General features: G+C 45.1%; 1 protein-coding gene across 5 annotated transcripts in view; it reads right to left on the reverse strand.

The window, feature by feature from the left end:
• Nucleotides 1-17,061: 17,061 nt before the first annotated feature.
• Nucleotides 17,062-21,984, reverse strand: part of acbd4 (acyl-CoA binding domain containing 4) — a 31,227-nt gene continuing 26,304 nt past the window's right edge. For 4 of the 5 annotated variants that reach the window (XM_054736356.2, XM_054736353.2, XM_054736357.2 and 1 more), the window contains one exon: nucleotides 17,062-21,479. In XM_054736356.2, coding sequence (XP_054592331.2) covers nucleotides 21,351-21,479 — 129 coding nt within the window. In that variant the 3' untranslated portion in view covers nucleotides 17,062-21,350. The other variant, XM_054736355.2, reaches the window with a different exon arrangement.

Here is a 21,984-nt window from a genome sequence, read left to right on the forward strand (position 1 = left end):
GTTCTAGAGTAATCCAGTCCAGGTTTGAAAATTGCAGGTGGTGTAGTTTCATAATAAGAGCAGATTAACAATGATTTTTCTAAGGGGAGTAACAACACTTATTTCCACTTTAAGCACTGCTTCCACCATTCGGAGAACGAAGTTCATGAGAGATCCGCCACCACCTCAAGTTCAGATGGCTGGACTCATAAAGATGTTACAGGGCTGAATTTTCATCCCAGTCGTAGCACACACCTGCTCCCTTTCAAAGCTGCACCGGTGCAAGGAGCTAACGTAGCTATGCACCGGTGCAAGGAGCTAACGCAGCTCTGCACCGGTGCATGGAGCTAACGTAGCTCTGCACTGGTGCATGGAGCTAACGTAGCTCTGCACCGGTGCATGGAGCTAACGTAGCTCTGCACCGGTGCATGGAGCTAATGTAGCTCTGCACCGGTGCATGGAGCTAATGTAGCTCTGCACCGGTGCATGGAGCTAACGTAGTTGTGCAGCTGAGCGGAGCTAACTTTATGTACCTGCTCTGGAGTGGAGCTAGCTTTGCTGTTAGCTTAGTTAATTATCAGTTATTAATTGAAATCAGTTTAAGCACAGTTTAAAAATATAATAATAATACATCGAACTTGTATCGCACTTTTCAGGACACTCAAAGATGCTTCCATGCAGTCTTACATTCAAACACTGCTAGTGATGGTAAGCTACTTTGTAGCCACAGCCGCCCTGGGGCGGTCTGACTGAGACGAGGCTGCCATTTGGCGTTGTCGGCCCCTCTGACCACCACCAACACAGACAAGTTGGGTGAAGTGTCTTGCCCAAGGACACAACAGCAGAATACCCCTGGTGGGAGCTGGAGTCGAACCCATGACTCTCCGATCCTAGCATTAATTCGCTAATAGCTGAAGTTAGACACGGAAGAGCGCCTCTGCACGCCAGAGTGCGGACGCTAAAGTCCAGAAATTACCACGTCGCAAACGCACGTTCGGTTGCTCGGACTGTTAAGACCTGGTCACTCCAGGCATTCGCTACCTTAGCCGAAGCGCTAACTAGCCATCCCGGTTAGACATACAGTGGCGCGTACCGACAAATTGTCAAGCCGTTTCGACGCAGCGATTCTGCGTCTCAAAATCTGCTACGCCTTCGTGTACTAGGTACAGTCGGTTGCATTAGCGGTGGTTCTTTAAAACGCTCCGGTGTGAAGAATCGAATTTGGCTACGTGGCTACACGCCGAGTGACGGACAGCGCATGCGCAAACAATCCGCCATCTTGAGTGACCCAACTCGTAGCTCGACCGGCCATCTTGGGCAGGTCAACAGAGAGTGATATTTGTGGCATTGCTTAACGGTTTTGCCCCGAATATTAATTCGAAAACCAAGCTTCCCTGTAACTAATTCTTTAAAAAGCCTACAGGTAAGAGTTGTTTCTGGGTAAGATTAGTAAGGTAAAGAATTTATAACTAATTGGAAGATGGGCCCAGAGGAAACAATGCAATTACCATCACAGCTTCTGGCTGCGATGAAAAGCGATTTCCTAGCAATGAAAGGCGATTTCCTAACGATGATGACTGGGATGAGTAACATGATCTGCACTCTTCAGCAGGACGTCGAGGACGTCAAACATTTTGTGCGTGATTTTCAGGCGACGTGGGCAGCGACCCCGTGTTTGGCTGAAAAGCCGCCAGATGAGACGAGGATGCTGCAGGCTGATATTTTGAAAGGTTCTGACTCACAGGAAAACACCTGCATCTCGCCGATCGTTCCATCTGTGGTGATGATAAACGACACACCCGTGGACAACGGCTCAGGTACCGCTATCGCCGTAGCTGACAAAATACTGCTGGCACCTATGGACGTGAAAGAGGGGACTGGTAGACCCACAGTAAGGGTCACTGTACAACAGGGACATTGCTGTGACGCCTTGATAGACACGGGTTCGGACATTACGATCATGAGCAAAAGTTTTTATAACGGCATCTGCAAGAATAGTGGGGAGGGCCTGCGCCCCCCCCCCCCCCCCCCACACTCATTCCGTGCTCGTTAACTGTCACCGATTTCTTTGGGATTCCAGTGATCTTGTCTTCGAAGACTGTGCTCCAGGTCTCGATAGGGCCCATGAGCTTCAAACACCCCGTCTACATCAGTGAGACTATGACCATGCCCATGCTCATAGGTATGGACTGTCTCCAGCTCCTTGACTCTTTCATCGGCTACGAGCCCAGAGAACTGTTTGCATGTGTGAGAAGGCCTAAACCATACAATCCGCCGCCTGACACTGACTTACACTGTTTTGTGGTAAGTTGTTGGGGTTATTAGGAGTGAATAATTAGTAAGTTTTAACTTACTTTTGGATTCTTCAATAAATTCTGTAAATATGGGAATATTTACTGATTTATTAATTAATTAAGATATTCTTAGATATCCCGGGGCACCATCCCTTTAATTAGAAAGGGAAATGAATCCAAAACCTTATCAGTCTTTCTTGAAGTTCGTATAATCCTTGGAGCAGAGACTTTGCTTCGACACAACAAATCTACTGGAGGCAAAAATCTGAATTTTATAACATTTAATTAACAATTTGTCAAATGAATAAACAGTGGAATAAATGAATAATAACCATGTGATATAATTGAAGATGGATGTGTTTGCGTGTGATGGAGGATGTATGAATGGGGTCCTTTGTTCTCACAAAGGAGTAGTGTGTATGTGCGTGTGTATGGATTCAAAATGGAGTCTTGAATACAAGATGGCTGACCCCTTTGTCTGGCTAAAGTGTGGGTGGCAACTTGCACTTTAACTTCCAAAGCACTTAGAATCAGAAGTAACTTAACCTTAAAATCACTCAAAACATTTCAAAATGGTCATGAAACAACACAAAAGATTAATCCTGAATTAAAAATCACTCAAAACATTTCAAAATGGTCATGAAACAACACAAAAGATTAATCCTGAATTAATATCTGATAAGTTTGTCAACTTGGCCACAGCTAACAGACACAACCCAGATATTTAAACAATGATCAATAAGCGGTTTATTCTTTATCAAAAATGACCAGACGGACGTATTTGGGAACGAAAAGAGAAACTCGTCTGGTAATTTGAAGCAATAGCGCGGTTTTATTGCTTATTCTGGACTATAGAGGAAACGGGAGAAGAAAAGAAGGAGAGAGAGAAAGAGATGAGTTTCTGATCACCAGAAGAGCGAGGCGTCCCTCACTCTTTGAGTTGACGGTTCTCCGTGTTTCTCCACAGTTTTCGGTGTCGTCCGTCGGTTTGATGGCTTTCTCCGCTGTTTCCGGCGTTCTCCGTGAGTTTGACGGAGTTGCTGATTTTTCAGCCCGGTTCTGTGTTCTTCCCTTCAGCAGCTAAGGCAGCGAGCGGTTGGACAGACCTGATGGGCTTGCAGCTTAGTTTTCCAGCGGTTCCGTGGGCTCCACTTGGGCACTTAGAGCTTCCGCGTGCTCAAGTGAGTCGGAGCGTGCACCGAGCGTGTCCTTACCGCCAGGTATCCTGGACAAAAGAACGGAGTTCCTTTGTCTTTGTTGTGATTTATAGCCTTTTAAGTCGCGGGAAAGCTCCATGAGCTCCTGCACATGCGCAGAACATTTTTCTGGTATTAAGCGGTGACGTCTTCACATTGCTTCCGTGTGCAAAGCATCATGGGAAATGAAGTGTCTTTTGGCGCTGATGTTTAAGTCAAGTCAAGTCAAGTTTATTTATATAGCGCCAAATCACGACAAGAGTCGTCTCAAGGCACTTCACATAATAAACATTCCAATTCAGGTCAGTTCATTAAGCCAATCAGAAATAATGTTTCCTATATAAGGAACCCAGCAAATTGCATCAAGTCACTGACTAGTGACAGTGACTATACAGCAATCCTCATACTAAGCAAGCATGCAGCGAAAGTGGAGAGGAAAACTCCCTTTTAACAGGAAGAAACCTCCAGAGAATCCTGGCTCAGTATAAGCAGCCATCCTCCATGACTCACTGGGGATCGAGAAGACATAGGAGACAGACACACACACACACACACGTAATGTGTCTATAGTTATATTGTGATGTCTTAGTAAATATTGTATTTGGTGAAAGATAAACTTTATTGTATTTATCCTAGTGGATCTATAATTAAACGGATAAACTAGTATTAGCACATCAAAAGTCAATGAAAACAAAAAGTTATTATCAGGAGAGAGAGACACTTTCAAAGCAATTTAGCACAGTCTTTTGGAGAAAATTACTGCAGCAATTTCTCACGAGGGCATACCCTCAACAAAGTGTTCAGGAAGGGGGCGAGACTGCGGGCTCACCGCCACGCTCAAAGCCACCGGAGAAGCCCCCTGAAGTTCTGTCCCAGATTGAAAGAGTCGTAGACCAAGCGGATGCTCTTACCAACGAGGTTGACCGAGACAAGCTATGACAACTTTTGCTGAAGTACAAAGATTTTCTTTCACTTGACTCCTTGGACTGTGGTCTAACCACTATCCATGAAGTCAGGATTCCTACACTGTCAGATGCCCCGCTGACTTTTGTGTGGCAATACAAGATTCCCCTGGCATCCCAAGGACCAGTCCAGGACATCATTGAAAGCCTCTTGGCTAAAGGGATCACTCGACCCTGCAACAGCACCTACTTGGCTCCGTTGTGGCCGGTAAAGACGCCTAATGGTAAGTGGCGACTAACCATTGACTACCGACAACTCAACAAACAGGTTCCCTTGTCTAGGTGGCCAATGGCGCGCCTGGAGCAGGATCTTCCAAGGGTGAAAGATGCTAAGTACTTTTCCACACTTGACATTGCGTCCGGATTTTGGACGATTCCCGTCCACGAATCGGACCAACACAAACTTGCCTTCTCCTTTGCCAACCGACAATACACCTTCACCCGGTGTCCTTTTGGTTATTCCAACTCGCCTGCTGAGTTCAATATCTTCTTGAACAAAGCCTGCCCCGATGCTCGAGAGCGGGGGACCCTCATCTATGTTGACGACATTCTTATTCGCAAGCGTACATTGGATGACCACCTGTCCGAGCTGGACCATGTCATGGGTCAGCTCGCGGCGGCAGGTGCAAAGATCTCTCTCGCCAAAGGACAGTGGTGCAGGTCGCAGGTTCAGTACGTTGGCCTCCTGGTGGGACCACAGGGAGTGCAGCCTCAACTTGGCAGAATTCAGGGCGTAGCCACCATCACACCTCCAACAAACGTCTCCAAACTTCGGAGCTTCTTGGGGGTCTGCAACTACTTGCGCCAGTTTGTAGAAAATTACTCTGAGATAGCGAGACCTCTGACTAATCTACTGAAGAAGGATGTGACATTCGAGTGGGCAGAGCAGCAGCAACAGGCCATGAATGACCTGAAGGCCGCGTTGTGCTCGGCTCCGTGCTTGGCGCTCCCCGATTGTGACAAGGAGTTCAACCTTGAGGTCGGTTTCTCGGCTCACTGTTTGAGTGCTGGTCTCTACCAAGTTCATGACTGCGACAGGCATGTGGTAGCCTATGCTAGTAAGCTCTTGTCTGGGCCTGAGTTGAAGTACTCGGACTGTGAAAAGGCTTTGCTTTCCACCATGTGGGCGGTTAAATACTTTGCTAACTACATTGGCGGCCAGAAAATCATCATTGAGACACAGCACCAGCCAGTGACCTTCCTTAACAGTCAGCGCATCAGAGATGGTGTGGTGACCAATGCGCGAATCACGTCATGGCTGCTGGCTCTTCAAAGCTTCAACATTGAGGTGCGCTACGCCCAGAACCGACGTAGCCCTCTTGGCATGGGTTTGGCTGCGTGCCAACACTGCTCGGATGACGCCATTGCGTCAGTCCCGCCAGCCAGCCCTCCTCAGACTCTTCTAAACCACAACCACCACTACTTCGACCAGTCATTCTGTGCGGACTTGCCGACCGTGTACGTCGATGGCAGTGCTTTTCGGCACGGTCCTGCGCCTAGAGCGGGCGTAGGTGTCGTCTGGGTAGACACTAACCAGAGGGAATTCCAATGTTACTCTCTGGGTGAAAAAAACCTCACAGTTTGCTGAAGTAGCGGGGATCTTGATTGTGCTACGCCGCGCTAGGGACCGTGGCATCAGTGAGCTGGTGATTTGCACTGACTCGGACTACACGCGGCTCAGTTTCATATGTCATCTATCGTCTTGGAAGAGTAACGGGTTCCAGACCGCTAACCGAAAGCCCGTAAACATCATGAACTCTTCATGGCATGTGACGCCCTGGTGACTGCACTTGACATGCACGTTTACTGGCGTAAAGTCAAAGGACACTCTCGTGCACCCGGACCAGATAAGGAGTTGAACGACCTCGTAGACTCTCTGGCCAAACAGGGCGTGGCCGATGGTACTCCCTGGGTTTTCAATCCCATGTGGCTTAAAGGGGGTGTGTGGCCTCTATCTGGTCCACCCCGCGTGTGTGTCGTGACTCGAGCTCAGGCCGCTAACGCGTCCACCTTGGAACAATCCAAAGGTGCGGTGTCCGTTCGGCCTGTCTTTTCGGCTAACGATCTTGTCAGTCTTCAATCCCAGGACCCTGCTATGAGCAGGATGATCAGGTACCTTTCTGATCCTAAAAACCAGCTACCGACTTCCATCGAGCTTGACTCCGTCCCTGAGCTTCGGTCTCTCTTTCGCGTTCGGGCCACGCTGAGGATGGTCGAAGGGTTGCTGATGCACGCCGCCAAGCCTCCTTTGCCGCGTGTCCTCGTCGTGCCAAAGTCACTAAGGGGGGACATAATCACGCAGGCTCATGATTCTAACTCCGCAGGACACAGAGGTGTCAAGGCCACGTTCGGTGCCCTGAGCCAGGTTGCTTATTGGCCGGGAATGCGTCGCGACATCTCGGACCACGTCCAGCGTTGCTTGGTTTGTTGTCAGTTTCAGCCGTCCAACCCTACACACAGGGCTCCCCTACAGGAAAGGGGGCCGACCACTCCATGGTCGGACTTGCAATTCGATTGGGTGGGGCCTCTGACCAGATCCAGCAGAGGAAATAAATACTTCTTGACTGTCACCTGTGCATTCACCAAATGGGTTGAATGTCTGCCAGCACCTGATGACTCGGCGAAGACGACAGCGATCCTCTTGATGAATCACGTTTTTGCCCGCTTCGGTCTGCCCACACGGGTCGACTCGGACAGGGGTACTCATTTCACCTCTGAAGTGATGAAACATCTGTGGGAACTGTTGGGTGTGAAGGCTTAGTTCCACATTAGCCACCACCCCCAGTCTTCTGGACAAGTCGAAAGGATGAACCGAACAGTTATTGGCATGTTGAAGAAGTACGTGTCAGCTAATCACCGAGACTGGGATGTGAAGCTTCCGTTGGTTCTCATGGCCATACGGGCTACCCCTCACGAGTCTACAGACGTCTCCCCATTTGAAATGATGACGGGTAGACAAATCACCCTACCGCTTCACCTGCTGTATCAACCGGTTCAGCCCGAAATAGTCCCGGCTTATACGAGCGACCAATACTTGCAGGACCTGAAAAGCCACCTGCCTGCAGCATTCTCTTTCGCACAGGCAACTCTGGAGAAATCGGCTGAAGGCAGGAAATCTTATTATGATAAGAAGGCCTCACATTCCGAACTCGACATAGGTGATGACGCCTGGTACTACATTTTCGCTCCCAAAACGGGTAACAATAAGGCAAACTCGGGGAAGCTGGCTAAGAAACTTTGGCCCAAATGGTCGGGTCCATACCTGATAACGGATAAGCTCTCTCTGGTCGTGTATCAGATCAAGATTACCTGCAAAAACAAGGCACCCGTCTACAAATGGGTCCACAGGGACCATATCAAACTGCACAAGAGTTCCACAGATTTGGTCGATGCCAACAACGACAATTTACCGGCTTCGAAAGGGGGGTGATAAATGCGCCTCGTTGGTTCACAGATTTCGATCTCAGGTTACACAAATTTGTATGTTTGTGTGTGTGCATGGTTGTCTTTCATGTTTATACATCACGTGCAGACTTGGGGTGTGTTGAGATGGACATGCTGTGGGCTCCTGGAGTCAGGTAAACGGCCAGGTAACAGTGAGTGGGTTAGGCCACATAGTACTGCTATCCAAAGTTAGTTTTTCTTTTGATCTTTACTAATCTCAATTCCTTATGGGTACATTAACATGAAAGTGATTACTAACTCCACTGATTTACATTTTAGTATTGATTTACATTTCTGTCTTTTTATAGTGTCTTTGACAGGATGATTGAAAGGTGAACGTTATGATTTTCTACATCGATTTGCCTTACAGGGCTATAACCAATTTTGCCTCTATCCTGTCAGCGTGTACTTCGTGTGAGGATTCACTGATACCAGACAGGGTTCTTTCATTTTCTGCTTTTCGCATCATCCTTTTTGCATCTCACACAGAGAGGGCTGCATCCATTTCTTCACTTAAAGGGTAATTCACGTAAAAACTTACATATAGTACAACAGGTACTCAAAGAGTTAGGTTTTTATTTGTTTGAGGACATGAAACGCAATCTTGTCGTGTCTACATTGAAGTGCCTGCACTGTGCTCTCTCTCCTCTGCTGAGCTCGTGAGGATCCTGCTTCCTGGGGGTGGACCAGTGACTCGTCAGCGGAATCGACTCCTCCTGGGTGGTGCTCCGGCTCGTTGGCTCTGGACTTCCGTGGTCCCGGCATGGCTGCTGGGACATCTCGCTCGCTGGGATTACTGCCTACTGCTCTTCCCTTTTGCTGGATTATGATAAGTGCTGTTACAAAGATCAATTTACTATTTGGAATAATTCCCTGCTCACGGATACGTACAAGCTTTGCTCCTGCTTGACATTATTGCCCGTGGATATATAAAGTTGCTGTTGCTTCAATTATGGCTTCCATGGGGAATATCTAATAACCTGCTGACTTTGTGCTTCCCGAGGAGTATACGAGACTGTTCTTCGGCGTGGGGTTCGTACCTCACCACGGTTGGCTGTTCCAGTGGGATCGCACCCTGCTCAGTTGTCAAGTTTCTTCATAACTCTGGTTTGTTCAATGACCAAGTGGTCTCTTGGTGGACCACATTGACCTTGAAAAGGGGGGTGTGTAGCGTTATGGATATGCTATTTTCTGCCCTTAACAGCTGCCCTTTGACACAGTGACAGTGTGCATAAATTGCCAAGGTCGTGCGCTTGCTTCTGATGTTTACATTACAGCAAAGAAGACAGAAGAAGGACGAAGAACACTTTCATTAGTTAATCAAAGAACTTTATTTTTAATAAAGCTAATCAAAACAAATGTTGGTCAGTAATAATCAGGTGACCAATCTGTGAAATCACAATGTATGATTTATGTGTTTAATGAATCACAGGACTAACTGAGCCAGACATCCTGACTCACATAAGGTAAACACATGACACATTGCCACTCATCAATCAGAACTTCCGTTCTGTTGCGGGGCAGAGTTCTGAGGTGTTTACTTAATCTGTCCACTCTGATTTGCTAAGAATTATAAACAACTGGGTTTAATAAAACAGAACAACGCCATTTTGGGTCAGTTCCAACAAAGCATTCAATGTAGTTCAACTTGGTCCGACGCAGTTACAACCAAGGACTCGACCAGCTCTCAAAATCCATCATCGCTAAGTGAAGTGCAGACTGGCCAGCTGTATTTTCTACTTTTAAGCTGAGAACTGTCAAGCTGGAAAATTCTGTCGTTTTATCAACAAGACGACGGTTCCTTCAGAATAAAAGCTGAACTCTCTACGTGACGCTGACACCTGCCGTTGCTACCGGGAGTTATCCGTAGACTGGTTTGTCGTGCTGCAGACGCTGTGCTATCAGTTCCAGCACTAAAGGAGGGTCAGAGGACCTGGCATTCCGGATCTAACACGGGAGTCTCCGAAGGTACGTAGTTCGGCATTAGATGGCGTTTCATGTCTCTTCCTCCTGAAGTCCCTCGTGGTTAGTTAGTCAAAACAACATCTTGCCCTCAGACTCGCCTCCCACCAGATGGAGATTCTGAACTGACACACACACACACCAACACTTCAGCATCCAAATCCATATCCATCCATCATTAGAGAGTTAGTCCTGGAGATTGTTAAGAATAATTATAAAAATAAATATTCTTAAACATCCCACATTTCTCTTTTCTTGTCTCTAAGTCAATACAAAGTGTTTGAATAAAATTCCCTGTGGTAAAAACAACCTCTTCTGATTCTAAGGTAAGATTAATATCTGTACCTTAGTAAAGTGTAAGAATATACCAACTATATTCCGCCACAGCGCCGACAGATCCTTCTATCAGGGGTGTCAAATATGCGGCCCGGATCCGGCCCGCAAGCGGGTTACATCCGGCCCGCAAGATGGTTGTGTAAACTTTATTTTCATACTTTACAATGTAGAGTGAAAATAAACGTATCTTTGTGAGCAAGTTTTCTCTGTATTGAGTATAAATAAAACAAAGCTGCGCTCAAGGCTCACACAAGAACTTGAATCACATCCTGAAGTCGGCCGCCACTCAGGATGTGACTTCTGATGTTGATGTGCCGGTGAAAGCTAAAAGATGTAAAGTAAAATGAGTCAAATATACTTTAAGTGCTGCATGAAACTGATCTAGCCATGTGATCTGTAAGCTTTTTGAATCACTAAGGAATGTTTTATTTATTTATTTATTTATTTAAAATGTTCAAGTACACTTCAGGGGTTGTACTTGTACTATTTTGGAGACGCTGTCCTCAGGCTCCAGCCTTGTTTTATGTTGATTGTATTAAAACAAAGGAAACAATCTGAAGTTGTTTTTAATTTACCGGTCCAGCCCACTTGGGACTAGATTTCCCTCAATGTGGCCCCTGAGCTAAAATGAGTTTGACACCCCTGCTCTAGATCCTGCACAGCTGGCGTGGGACGGTGTTATTAATGACAGCTAGTTAAACCAGACAGTCAGACTGATCTACAACCCAGACATCACCATAAGACACTTAATCAGGTTCTGCTACATAACATCTTAGCTCACATCCCATCTCTCATTGTCTCCGTTGTCTGGTTTCAAACATCATCATGTGTTCTGTGTCATCATCAGTAGTAAAAATATAGCATTACATTCATTTTATAAACTATATTCTTGCCAGTCTCGAATTATGAAGGTGTGATTTCCCTGAACTACCAAAAAGAACTGGTTTATTCTAGACCAAACTTCAAAAAATCAATAATATTGATAATTCACAAATGTAGCATGTTGGATGTTTCTGCATATTAAACTAAATGATCATTAAGATGTGATATTCCATATAATATGAATTATTATTTTCATTGGTCTTTGAATATTTGACTTAATATTCCTTTAGGTTCTTTGACTATTCAGGAAACACAAACTTCACATTAATTCAGACAGTCAGAATATAGTTATAAAAATGAATTTATTCTCGTCGTCATCGTCTTCCTCTGCTTATCCGGGTCCGGGTCGCGGGGGCAGCATCGAGCTCCAGACCGTCCTCTCCCCGGCCACCTCCACCAGCTCCTCCGGCAGGACCCCAAGCCGGGGGCCTCCTGCCGGCAGGACATGCCCGAAACACCTCCCCAGGGAGGCGTCCAGGAGGCATCCTGACCAGATGCCCAAACCACCTCAACTGGCTCCTTTCGATCCGGAGGAGCAGCGGTTCTACTCTGAGTCCCTCCCGAATGTCTGAGCTCCTCACCCTATCTCTAAGGCTGAGCCCGGCCACCCTACGGAGGAAACTCATTTCGGCCGCTTGTATCCGCGATCTCGTTCTTTCGGTCATTACCCAAAGCTCATGACCATAGGTGAGGATTGGGACGTAGATCGACCGGTAAATCGAGAGCCTGGCTTTCTGGCTCAGCTCCCTCTTCACCACGACAGATCGGCTCAGCGTCCGCATCACTGCAGACGCCGAACCAATCCGCTTGTTGATCACCTGTCGAATTTATTCTATTTTTCTAAACTAATGATTATGCATGACAAATTACGAACGAAATGATGGTAGACAGGTTAGCCTTGTTTGGACAAATTAACATGTTATTAATGTAAAAATTAAATATAAAATGAAAACTTTAATCAGTGTATAAAACTGTAGAAAAATTTAAACTTTCTAGAAGTTGAGATACAGTATGAATGAAATGATGGAAATGATTCTGTTAGGTGTTGGGGCTGCTGTCACAAGCAAATGTCCCCACTGTGGGATCAATAAAGTCTATTCTGTTCTATTCTATTCTACAAGACAACAGACAATGAATGAAATGGTGGCATGTAGCTAGATGTTTGTAGTAAAACCTTGTCAAGTATCTGAGAGATCTTCTGATGTTTCAATTCAATTCAAGTTTATTTATAAAGCGACACATCAGGACCAGAGTCGTCCAATACAGGTCAGGTCATTAAGCTAATCAGTAAAAAGTTTCCTATATAAGGAACCCAGCAGGTCGCATCGAGTCACTGACTAGTGTCAGTGACTATACAGCAATCCTCATACTAAGCAAACATGCAGCGACTGTGGAGAGGAAAACTCCCTTTTAACAGGAAGAAACCTCCAGAGGATCCTGGCTCAGTATAAGCAGCCATCCTCCATGACTCACTGGGGATGGAGAAGACAGAGCACACACACACACACACGCGCACACACACACACACACACACACACACACACACACACACACACACACACACACACACACACACACACACACACACACACACACACACACACAGTTAAAGAGCAGACTGTAGAAGAAAGCAGTAGAGTGTGGAAAGTGGTCAGTGTGTCCTCCAGCAGTCTAAGCCTATAGCAGCATAACTACAGAGATATCTCTGGATAATCTATCCTATTTAGATGTAGGCATGTTGGAGGCAGGGCAAGGGAGAGCCGTCTTTACCGACTGTACACTCCACCTCCCTCTACTCCCCCACTTGTCCTGATTTAGGCTAACATCAGATTTTAACCATAGGCCCTATCAAATAAAATGTTTTAAGCCTATTCTTAAAAGTAGACAAAGTGTCTGCCTCACGGACTAAAGCTGGGAGCTGGTTCCACAGGAGAGGAGCCTGATAACTAAAAGATCTAACTCCCATCCTAATTTTAGAAATTCTGGGAACCACCAGTAAACCTGAGCCCTTTTCAGATAGACATTCTGGAACATTTGCCGACAATTCAATCTGGTTTTTAACCGGAACTTTGTTTTCAGACACACCACTTTTGTACCGGAACTTGTCCTTTCGGCTGTGTTCACACAGCAGGGAAAAGTTCCAGATGTCTGACGGCGGCGGGGGGTGGGGGTGGAGAATCAGACTTATGTTAAGAAGAAGAAGAAGAAGAAAATATCATTTCTATAGCGCCTCTAAAGATAAAAATCACGAGGTGCTTAAGCATAATTCTGCGCACACGAAGACGCATAAGAGTCCTGGATGATGGAGCGCAATGGTTAAAGGAATCACTGAAGCGGTGTGAAGCACTCCGTCGCGCGTCTAGGCGGTACCGTAGGAGGTGTAGTAGAAAATAGTGTATATATTTATACACTGTAATTAGATCTATATATTATAATCAGAAGTGGTTGATTTTATCATCAGGGAGTTTACTTAAACACTCTGTATTGACTGAGAGACAAGAAAAGAGAGAGTTGGGATCGTTTAAGAATCTTTAATTTCTATAATTATAAATTCTTACAATCTACCAGGACTACTCCGTGATGGATGCATATGGATTGGAATGTTATTGTGTTGGTGTGTGTGTGTGTGTGTGTTCAGAATCTCTAGGCTGACGTAGGTGGATCTGGTTGTTATGACAAATCACGAGGCTTCAGAAGCTGATGACATGAGCAGCCATTTTGCCGTGACTACGTACCGTCTGGAGCCTCCCGTGTTAGATCAGGAAATGCCAGGTCCTCGGACCTTCGGATGTACTGGAGCTGGTGGAACAGCGGTCGCAGCACGACAAAGCCCGTCTGCGGATCGACCCCCGGTATCAGCGGCAGGCATCAGCGAGTTAGCTCTTATTTTGAAGGAACGTCGTCTTGTTGTTCAAACGACGGAAATCCCCAGCTTGACAGTTCTCAGCTTAAAGTAGGAAAGTGCATCTGGCCAGCCTGCACTTTTCTTAGCGATGACGATGGAACTCCTTAGGAACTCAGATTGAACAGAGCTGAGGTTAAAATGGCGTTGTCTTGTTTTATATCCCTTAGTTGTTTATAAATTTAGTAAACCGGATTGGACAACTTAAGTAAACAGCCCAGATTCTGCCCTATGACAGACGAAAGTTCTGATTGGATGAGAGCAAATGTGTCATGCGTTTCCATGTTAATGTTGATCAGTCTGTCTGGTGCAGTCCTGTTTATTCATTAAACACATAAATCATGACATCTTTATTTCACAGATCATTCACCTGATTAATATTGATCAACATATATTTTGATTAGCTTATCACAAATAAAGTACTTTGATTAATTAATGGAAAGCATTCTTCTTCTCTTCTCTGTCTCTTCTCCTGGAATGTAAACATTCAGAAACCAGCACCCGACCTTGGCGATTCCCACACGTTGTTACTGTGTAAAGGGGCAGCTGTTAAGGGCAGACAATTAGAATATTCATAACGCTACAGAGGCGAGCTGCCGTGGTTCGCCGCATGCTACAGCAGCGGGCTATCTAGGTGCGCACAGCGTCCCCCGGTCCCCTCCTCCTCCCCCTCCCCCTTGTCCAGAACTCTACCTCACCAGTCTGAAGCAGCCACCCTGTCCGTAACAAGTCCGGACCTGTTACTAGGGGCTTCGTCCGGATAAATTCCGGAACACGTTATCCGGATGTTTGTATTCAGACACAAAGGTCTTACGGACAGAGTCCGGAACATTTCCATTTTTCATGGCCTGTCTGAAGGGGGCTCTGCAGTCTGAGAGTGAAGTGCTCTGTTAGGAACGTATGGAACAATCAGATCACTGATGTATGATGGAGCTTGATTATTAAGAGCTTTATATGTGAGAAAATAATGAATGGATATTTAAATAAAATACTTTTTATTTTACTGCATTAATTTTATATCTGTATGCCAATTCTAAATGTAAAGATTGCATAAACCTGAAAAGGTCCAACTGGTCTTACTGTGAGACCAGGTGTACAGGTCACCTGCTTGTGTGTAACCAGATGTCTCTATAGGAGCTTGCTGAGCTGAAGAGGATAGGAGGTTCTGGACTTCTCCTCAAACAGGCTCATGGATGCATTGCCATATTGGAGACAGGAACAAGCGCTGTTCAGCCAAAGTTTCATCATTAGGAACATTTTCTAAGGGACACGTCCCTCTGAGAGACCGGGTTTGGACAACACTCGCTTCAGTAGGAGGAACCTTCCTGCATGGTTCTGGTTCTGTGACGTGCTCCAGGCCCTTCTCCATATCTTCAGCTCGCTGTCCACCTCACGTACGCACTGAGTTCAGATGTTCAAATGTTCTGCGATGTGCATAACGAATGAAATGTCAGTTCGTCTGCATGTGTCGGAGTAATTCTTTCTATTCTTTCTCCGTCAAAATAAACGGTCAAATACGGAAACTATCCGTAAGGCCATTTTAAACCCTGATGCTACATCAGACCCATACCACGTTGTTTTTCACCTGAGTGAAGTTGGCCCCCCCACCTTCTTCAAATCCAACAAAAGTGGTATCAAACCATTGTGCTGGTTTGTGCTGCAAAAATTTTCGTTTGTGCCTCTTTCATTTTAAAGATATTAATAAAAATTTCTGGAGGTCATCAGAGGTCAACCAGCCCCCCCCCCCTTAATGGAATCAAACAAAACTGGTGTCAATCAACTGTTCTACGTTTGTGCTGCAAACATTTTCGTTTGTGCCGCTTTCATTTGGAAACCAAAAGTTTCTAAAGCTCAACCAGCCCCTTTCTTTAATGTTTAATTTTAAAGATATTAATAAAATTCCATCCATCCATCTATTCGCTTCCACTTATCCTTCTAAGGGTCGCGTGTGGGTGCTGGAACCTATCCGAGCTGTCATAGGGCAAGAGGCAGGGTACATCCTGGACAGGTTGCCAGTCTGTCACAGGGCCAACACAAGGGACAGACATCCATTTACACTCACAGCTATGGGCAATTTGGGTTAACCAATTAACCCATCCCCACAAGCTGCATGTCTTTGGAGAGAACCCACGCAAACACGGGGAGAACAGGCAAACTCCACACAGAAAGACCCTGTAACAGTGCTAACCACCGTGCTGCCGTAATAATAACATTAAATAACATTCAAGAGGAAATGTAAAGGGGCCTGCCAGTAGGTGCGTATCAGTTTATAACTAGATAAGGTATTTTGAGCCAATAAGCTGGTTGTGGATCACTGACTACCATGTTTCTTAACATTACCTTACTCCATCTAGTGTGCTACCAGCAGGGTACATGGTCAAATGCTAACGGTTGTTAAAACATTAACCTAATAATATGTGAACTGTAGCTTTTAAGTCAAATGCTAATATTAACAAAAGTGCTGTCATTTGCATGTGGGCTGTCATGAGCAAGTTGAATAAAACTAACATACACAGGAGTGCACTTCAGTGATTCAGCAAATCTGAACTCAAAGGCTCCAAACAGCCTGCAGAACTGTGAATCTTATGTAACTGTCAATGTTACCTGAAAGGGCCAAACTATATTTTTTTGCAAGAGTCAAACTTCTGTAGCCATGGTCACAAAACGCTATTAAATGAGTGGACTATTAAACACGTGTGGGATTGACACAGACACAGATTTATCCCAACACAGCCTGGATTTATCTACAAGTATTTCGATGATGAGCTATGAACATAGATTAAATTCATTTTTATACTGATCAAATGAATATTGAACTAGATCTTGTTAAGGATAAACTGGTACAACTCTGCCAAAAAAAACAAACATAGCGACCTGTGTTTGGTTTGTGATCACAAGGGGGTGCTATCACACACATTCTGCTTCTGAGAGAAAAAAAAAAGAGTTGAAGAAAACATGTGCTAGCTATCTTATCTGCATTTTTAAGCTAGATCCCATGAGCAACAGCAATCAACACTTCAATTCACTACGTCAAAACGGTGTATCAAAGTAAGTAATTTTATGTCCACTTAAAGATGTAGAAATAAAGTTATAACCAAATCATAGCAGTATTATGTCACATTTTTAATTTTTGCTTGACAGATGCCAAAGAAATCAGTCGTGGATAAAATTGCAGTATTTGAAGTCCTTTGTGCTTCTAAAGAAGAAGTCATAAAAAATGGAAAAATTTCAACTCCAAGTGATGACATATGGCAAAATCTATGCAGACAACTTGGTGAAAAGATGACACCAAAAGCTCTTTACACTTTTGTTAAATTAAACAGACACAATGTTTGGATTACAGTGATGAAGAGAGACTGACTGACACAGACAGCAGTGACAATGATAATGATTTTGAAGAAAGCAGCTCTCCTTTTCAAAACAAAGACTGCAAGACTTTCAATGTGGAGCTCCCATTTGAACAGTGGAGGCATCTGATTCCACACAGTCACATACATAAAGAATACTTTCAAGAAAAGGGAATACACCATTTTGAAGCCAGGTACATGGACTCATGTTGTAAACCAGGGAATCTGGAAAGAGGTTAAAAGTACATGCACCATTACGTTTAAACGTAAACCTAACCCTAACCCCAGAACTGTGTCTTGTTTTATTAAAATCAGAGGCTTTTGCAAAGAGTGTAGTGGCCAGCTGCACATTACATGTGAAAAGGAACCTGAAAATCGCTGCCCAATGGTGCTGAAGTGTGTAATGGCAAACACGGATGAATCTATGCACACTGGCTTTTCTAAGACAGCCATGTCCGGAAGTCTGAGGGCACAAGTAACAAAAGAGCTTTGTGAAGGCAGACTGCAGCTCCATGTGTGGAGAGCATCAGAGGCAGCAAAGCTGATGGATTTTGGTGATCCAGAGCCAAGCCATCTACCAAATTTGACAACTCTGCGCAAAGTCAAACACGAACAAAATCAACTAGAAGTTGCTCATAAAACCCAATACTGTCTCTCCACTCATTAAAATACAGTTCCCCTCACAGTGGAAGCATTTGGGACATTGGACTGGACAAGTTCTTCTGTCACTACTGGAGTCAAACTCAAATGCTGATGTACAAGACTGCAAAGCACCCCATAGTCGCCTTTGATGCGACTGGCTCAGTTGTAAAAAAGCTTCTCAGGCCTTATGGTTTATCTGGAAATATCTTCCTGTATCAAGGTGTGTTAACAGGAAGCGACAACTCTCACGTCCCAGTGGTGCAAATGTTGTCAGAGAGACATGATGTCCAGGCCATCACAAGATGGTTATCAGAGTGGATTCGTGCTGGCGCACCAATCCCAAAGGAGGCCACCTGTGATTTCTCCTTAGCTTTACTTGGTGCTTTAGTTAAGGCTTTATCACATCATTCAGATTTGAAGAGCTACATTAATGAGTGCTTTGGTGTTTTGCTTCGGAAAAAATCCTACAAACTACCATGTTTCATCAAAATGATTTGCCAGTGGGACTGTTTGAGAAAAAAGCCTCATCGGGTGAGGGATTTCTACGTGCGATCAATGGCACAACTTGTCAAGTCCCGATCCTTGGAAGAAGCAAAGGTCCTAATACGCAGCATTGCTATTGTGGCATTAAGTGAGACAGAAGGCTGTGACAGTTTTGGAAACCCCATTATGTCAGAAGTGTCCAAATCAAATCTGAAAAGAAAAATTGCAGATGAGACTTTGTTTCTGATGACAAGAGAGAAGAAGACATTAGATTGGATCCATGCACAGAAATAAACACTGACTTAAGGCAGTGGGTGGTGGACATCTGTGAGGGGAGCAGGTGCCATGCTGAAGTTCATGGTGATCGAGACAATATGCACCATCTACCTGAGCTCGTCCCACACCTAATTAGATTGGGAGGACACCTACCACTCTGGACTGGAGTAATGGTTTCCCTATTTCAGAGCGAAAAGCTCACTGCAACTTCAGCTAATGTTGAAGCAGAGTTCAGGAACATTAAACATGGTCTGTTCAAGCATGACAATCTCCCTATAAGGATGGATCAATTCATTGCACGTCATCTTGGTTTCATTGAAGGGAACATGCGGATCTGTTCTGCAAAACAAATGCGGAAAGAAGCAGAGGTTGCCAGACAGGATAGTACAGTAAAGCGTCAGGATCCACACAAAGCCTCTGTGGAGCAGGAAGTGGATGAAATCCCCTCTCAGGAGCCCAAAATCGACACAGACATGGACATTAAAGAAACAGCAGCTTTGGAAAACTGGAGAGGCCTTGCAGTTCCGCCAAAGAGGAAATTGACCTCATACCTCTCCCCTTGTCCTGAATGGCTCCACTCAGATCCAGCTGTGAAAAAGAAAAAAGTAAAGCTAGGGCTATTAAACAATGGAAATAACCAACAACCAGTAAAACTTGGCAAAGGACAATACTGTCATGGACACCTGTGCCTTTGATGCCTTCTGTCAAAGTATGTGCTGCGCTTTCTGTGACAGTCTTACTGCTCCAAACATGTGGAATAGTTCAGAGGAGAGTAAAGAATTCCAGCTTGTGAAATCCCTTGCTTCTACGGGTGTCACTCAACATGCCCGTTCACTGAGGGCAGAGGTACTGAGCTCAATATCCTGCCCTGTTCAGTTGAAGACTGGTGTTCGTTGTGTTGATGCACAGTGCCATGTGTCCACAGTAATTCAAAAAACAATGACAGAAAATCCAAGTGTTCACTTCACAAGACAGTGTTCCTCCCAGTACTGCCAACTTTAAACACCAAACACAAGGCACATACCTTTCGTTTCCATTGATCTGTCAGTCCTCTCAGCTTCTGGCATAGCTCACCTTCAGTCTGCTGTTGAACAAGGGCTCAACCTTCCAGAATCACCACGCCCAAGACCAAACATCCCGATCCATCCCCAACAGCATTTAAAACAGATTCATCAGGAAAGCAACTTTGCACAGGGACGGTTTGTCACAGTTACGGCCTGAGAGAGCTTGTATGGATGGACACAGCCCTTGGAAAATGCTCTACAGAAACTCTGGGGCACCGTTTACACGGTCCAAAGAGGTTTTTGCTTGCTGAATTCCCATCCACTCTGCTACTTCAAGGAGAGAAATTCACACAGAAAGCAGTCATTACATTTCAGGAGGGCCCAACACCAGAAACACTCGGGCATTATACGACATTCTGTAACAGGACCCCGTACATCTGGGAGATGTATGATGACCTAAGAACGGATGTAACCAAAGCATCTGAAAACACCAGCGAATGCCCGCACGCTGAGCTCTACAGAAAGGAATGATGGCAAGATTTCATGAAAGAAAGTCCTTTTCTAGTTTGTGAGTTAGATGATTAGCTGTTATTTTTCTGTTATTGTATTAGACTTGTGAGGCTCACACAGTTCCATGTTTACCGTTTCTAACAGGAAACATATATACTACATTGTTCTCGTAGTTTTGTATTTTGTTACCAGCAAATAAAGTTTTTTCTCCAACAGAATGCATAAATTATTATAAATGCTATATTTAACCTAGTTTTTAAATAAGTTATAGCAGTTTGATTACCAGGTTTCAGAGTGTGATCATGAGAAAAATATCCAGTGCTGGTTAATAGCTCATATTTTTACAGTAAAGAAAGGGTCTGGTTGGGCTGTAGAAACTTTTGGTAATATCTTTAGAATGACAGCAGCACAAACCAGCACAGATTGACACCAGTTTTGTTTGATTCCATTAATGTGTGTGTGTGTGTGGGGGGGCTGCTTGACCTCTGATGACCTCTAGAAATTTTTATTAATATCTTTAAAATGATAGCAGCACAAAGGTTTGATACCACTTTTGTTGGATTTGAAGAAGGTGGGGGGGCCAACTTCACTCAGGTACATTTTTCTCATGGATCACGGTTTAACCAATCACATGGGTACACATTTACATCATCACCCCCACAAAACAGGAAGTTGCTGTTAAGCAGTTTGGCGTGTATCTGGTTTTAAACACCTGTAGCGGGAGAAGAATGGATGACGGGGTTGAGGTGCTGATGAGGTGGCGGTGCACAGGGCCAGAGTCACGCTGAGCTGAGGGCTGAACGATGCTGCTTGCAGCTTTAATTCAGATTGATGTGAAGGCACGGGTTTGATACAACAGCCACACAAACTCTGATAAATGTCTTTAAACTGGATCTTCTAACAAGGACTTGTACTTGAGGGCAGTCAGGAAAAAGATCCTTCAGAGGAAAAGCTACCATTCAACAACAGGTGGAGTCAGGTCATGGGTAGTCAGAGCTCCAGGTGGACCAACATTCAGACATGACTTCCTGCTTTCATCTAGACCTCCAGTCCAATCCAAGACTCTGCTGTAGTGACTGGTGGTCTCCTTTGTCTCACTGAGCCAATCAGAGCCTTCCGTATCAGCTGTCCTCAGAGAGATGTGCGACCCTTCTGGTGAGCTTTCTTCAGCATGTAGACCAATCCCTGAGCAACAAACGGCCACAGAAGGAAGAGGAGGACAGTCGGACCTGACATGTCAAACGGCCACCAGCTCTCCTCCTGAGGAGATGGATGCATTAGTTTATCTCAACAATCAGCCGTACAGATCTGTACGCAGGACCCATTTGACACATCTACCATGTTGTTCTTGTGCGTAGAAACGTTCCTAAACATGAGAACCGCTGTGACCATGTGTAGGAACAGCATCTGGTGGTAGAACAGAGAACCGCGCTACTGAAGGTCTCAGTCGTCCACACGCGTTCCTACCCATAAAGTAAGTAATTATGTTGGTAGAAACATCTTTTTAGCATAAATGGTGCTAAAACCAATAAAGGACACCTGTGACAGCGGGAACCTGACATTACACCATGGCTGGTCTGTGGAGGAGGATTTAGCAGAGGGTGATCTCTGGAGGGAACGTGTCCTCGGAGAGCGCGCTGATCTTCCTGAAGGAGATCCTTCTGGAGCTGTGCTGGGATTTGGGAGCGACACACAAACCTCACAAATCCCATTCCTGAGAATCCCCCAGAACCTCCTCTGCTCCCCGGTCATACACGCTGCGTTG

The sequence above is a fragment of the Nothobranchius furzeri genome, chromosome 16, assembly GCF_043380555.1.
Source record: "Nothobranchius furzeri strain GRZ-AD chromosome 16, NfurGRZ-RIMD1, whole genome shotgun sequence".
NCBI classification, from domain to species: Eukaryota; Metazoa; Chordata; class Actinopteri; order Cyprinodontiformes; family Nothobranchiidae; genus Nothobranchius; species Nothobranchius furzeri.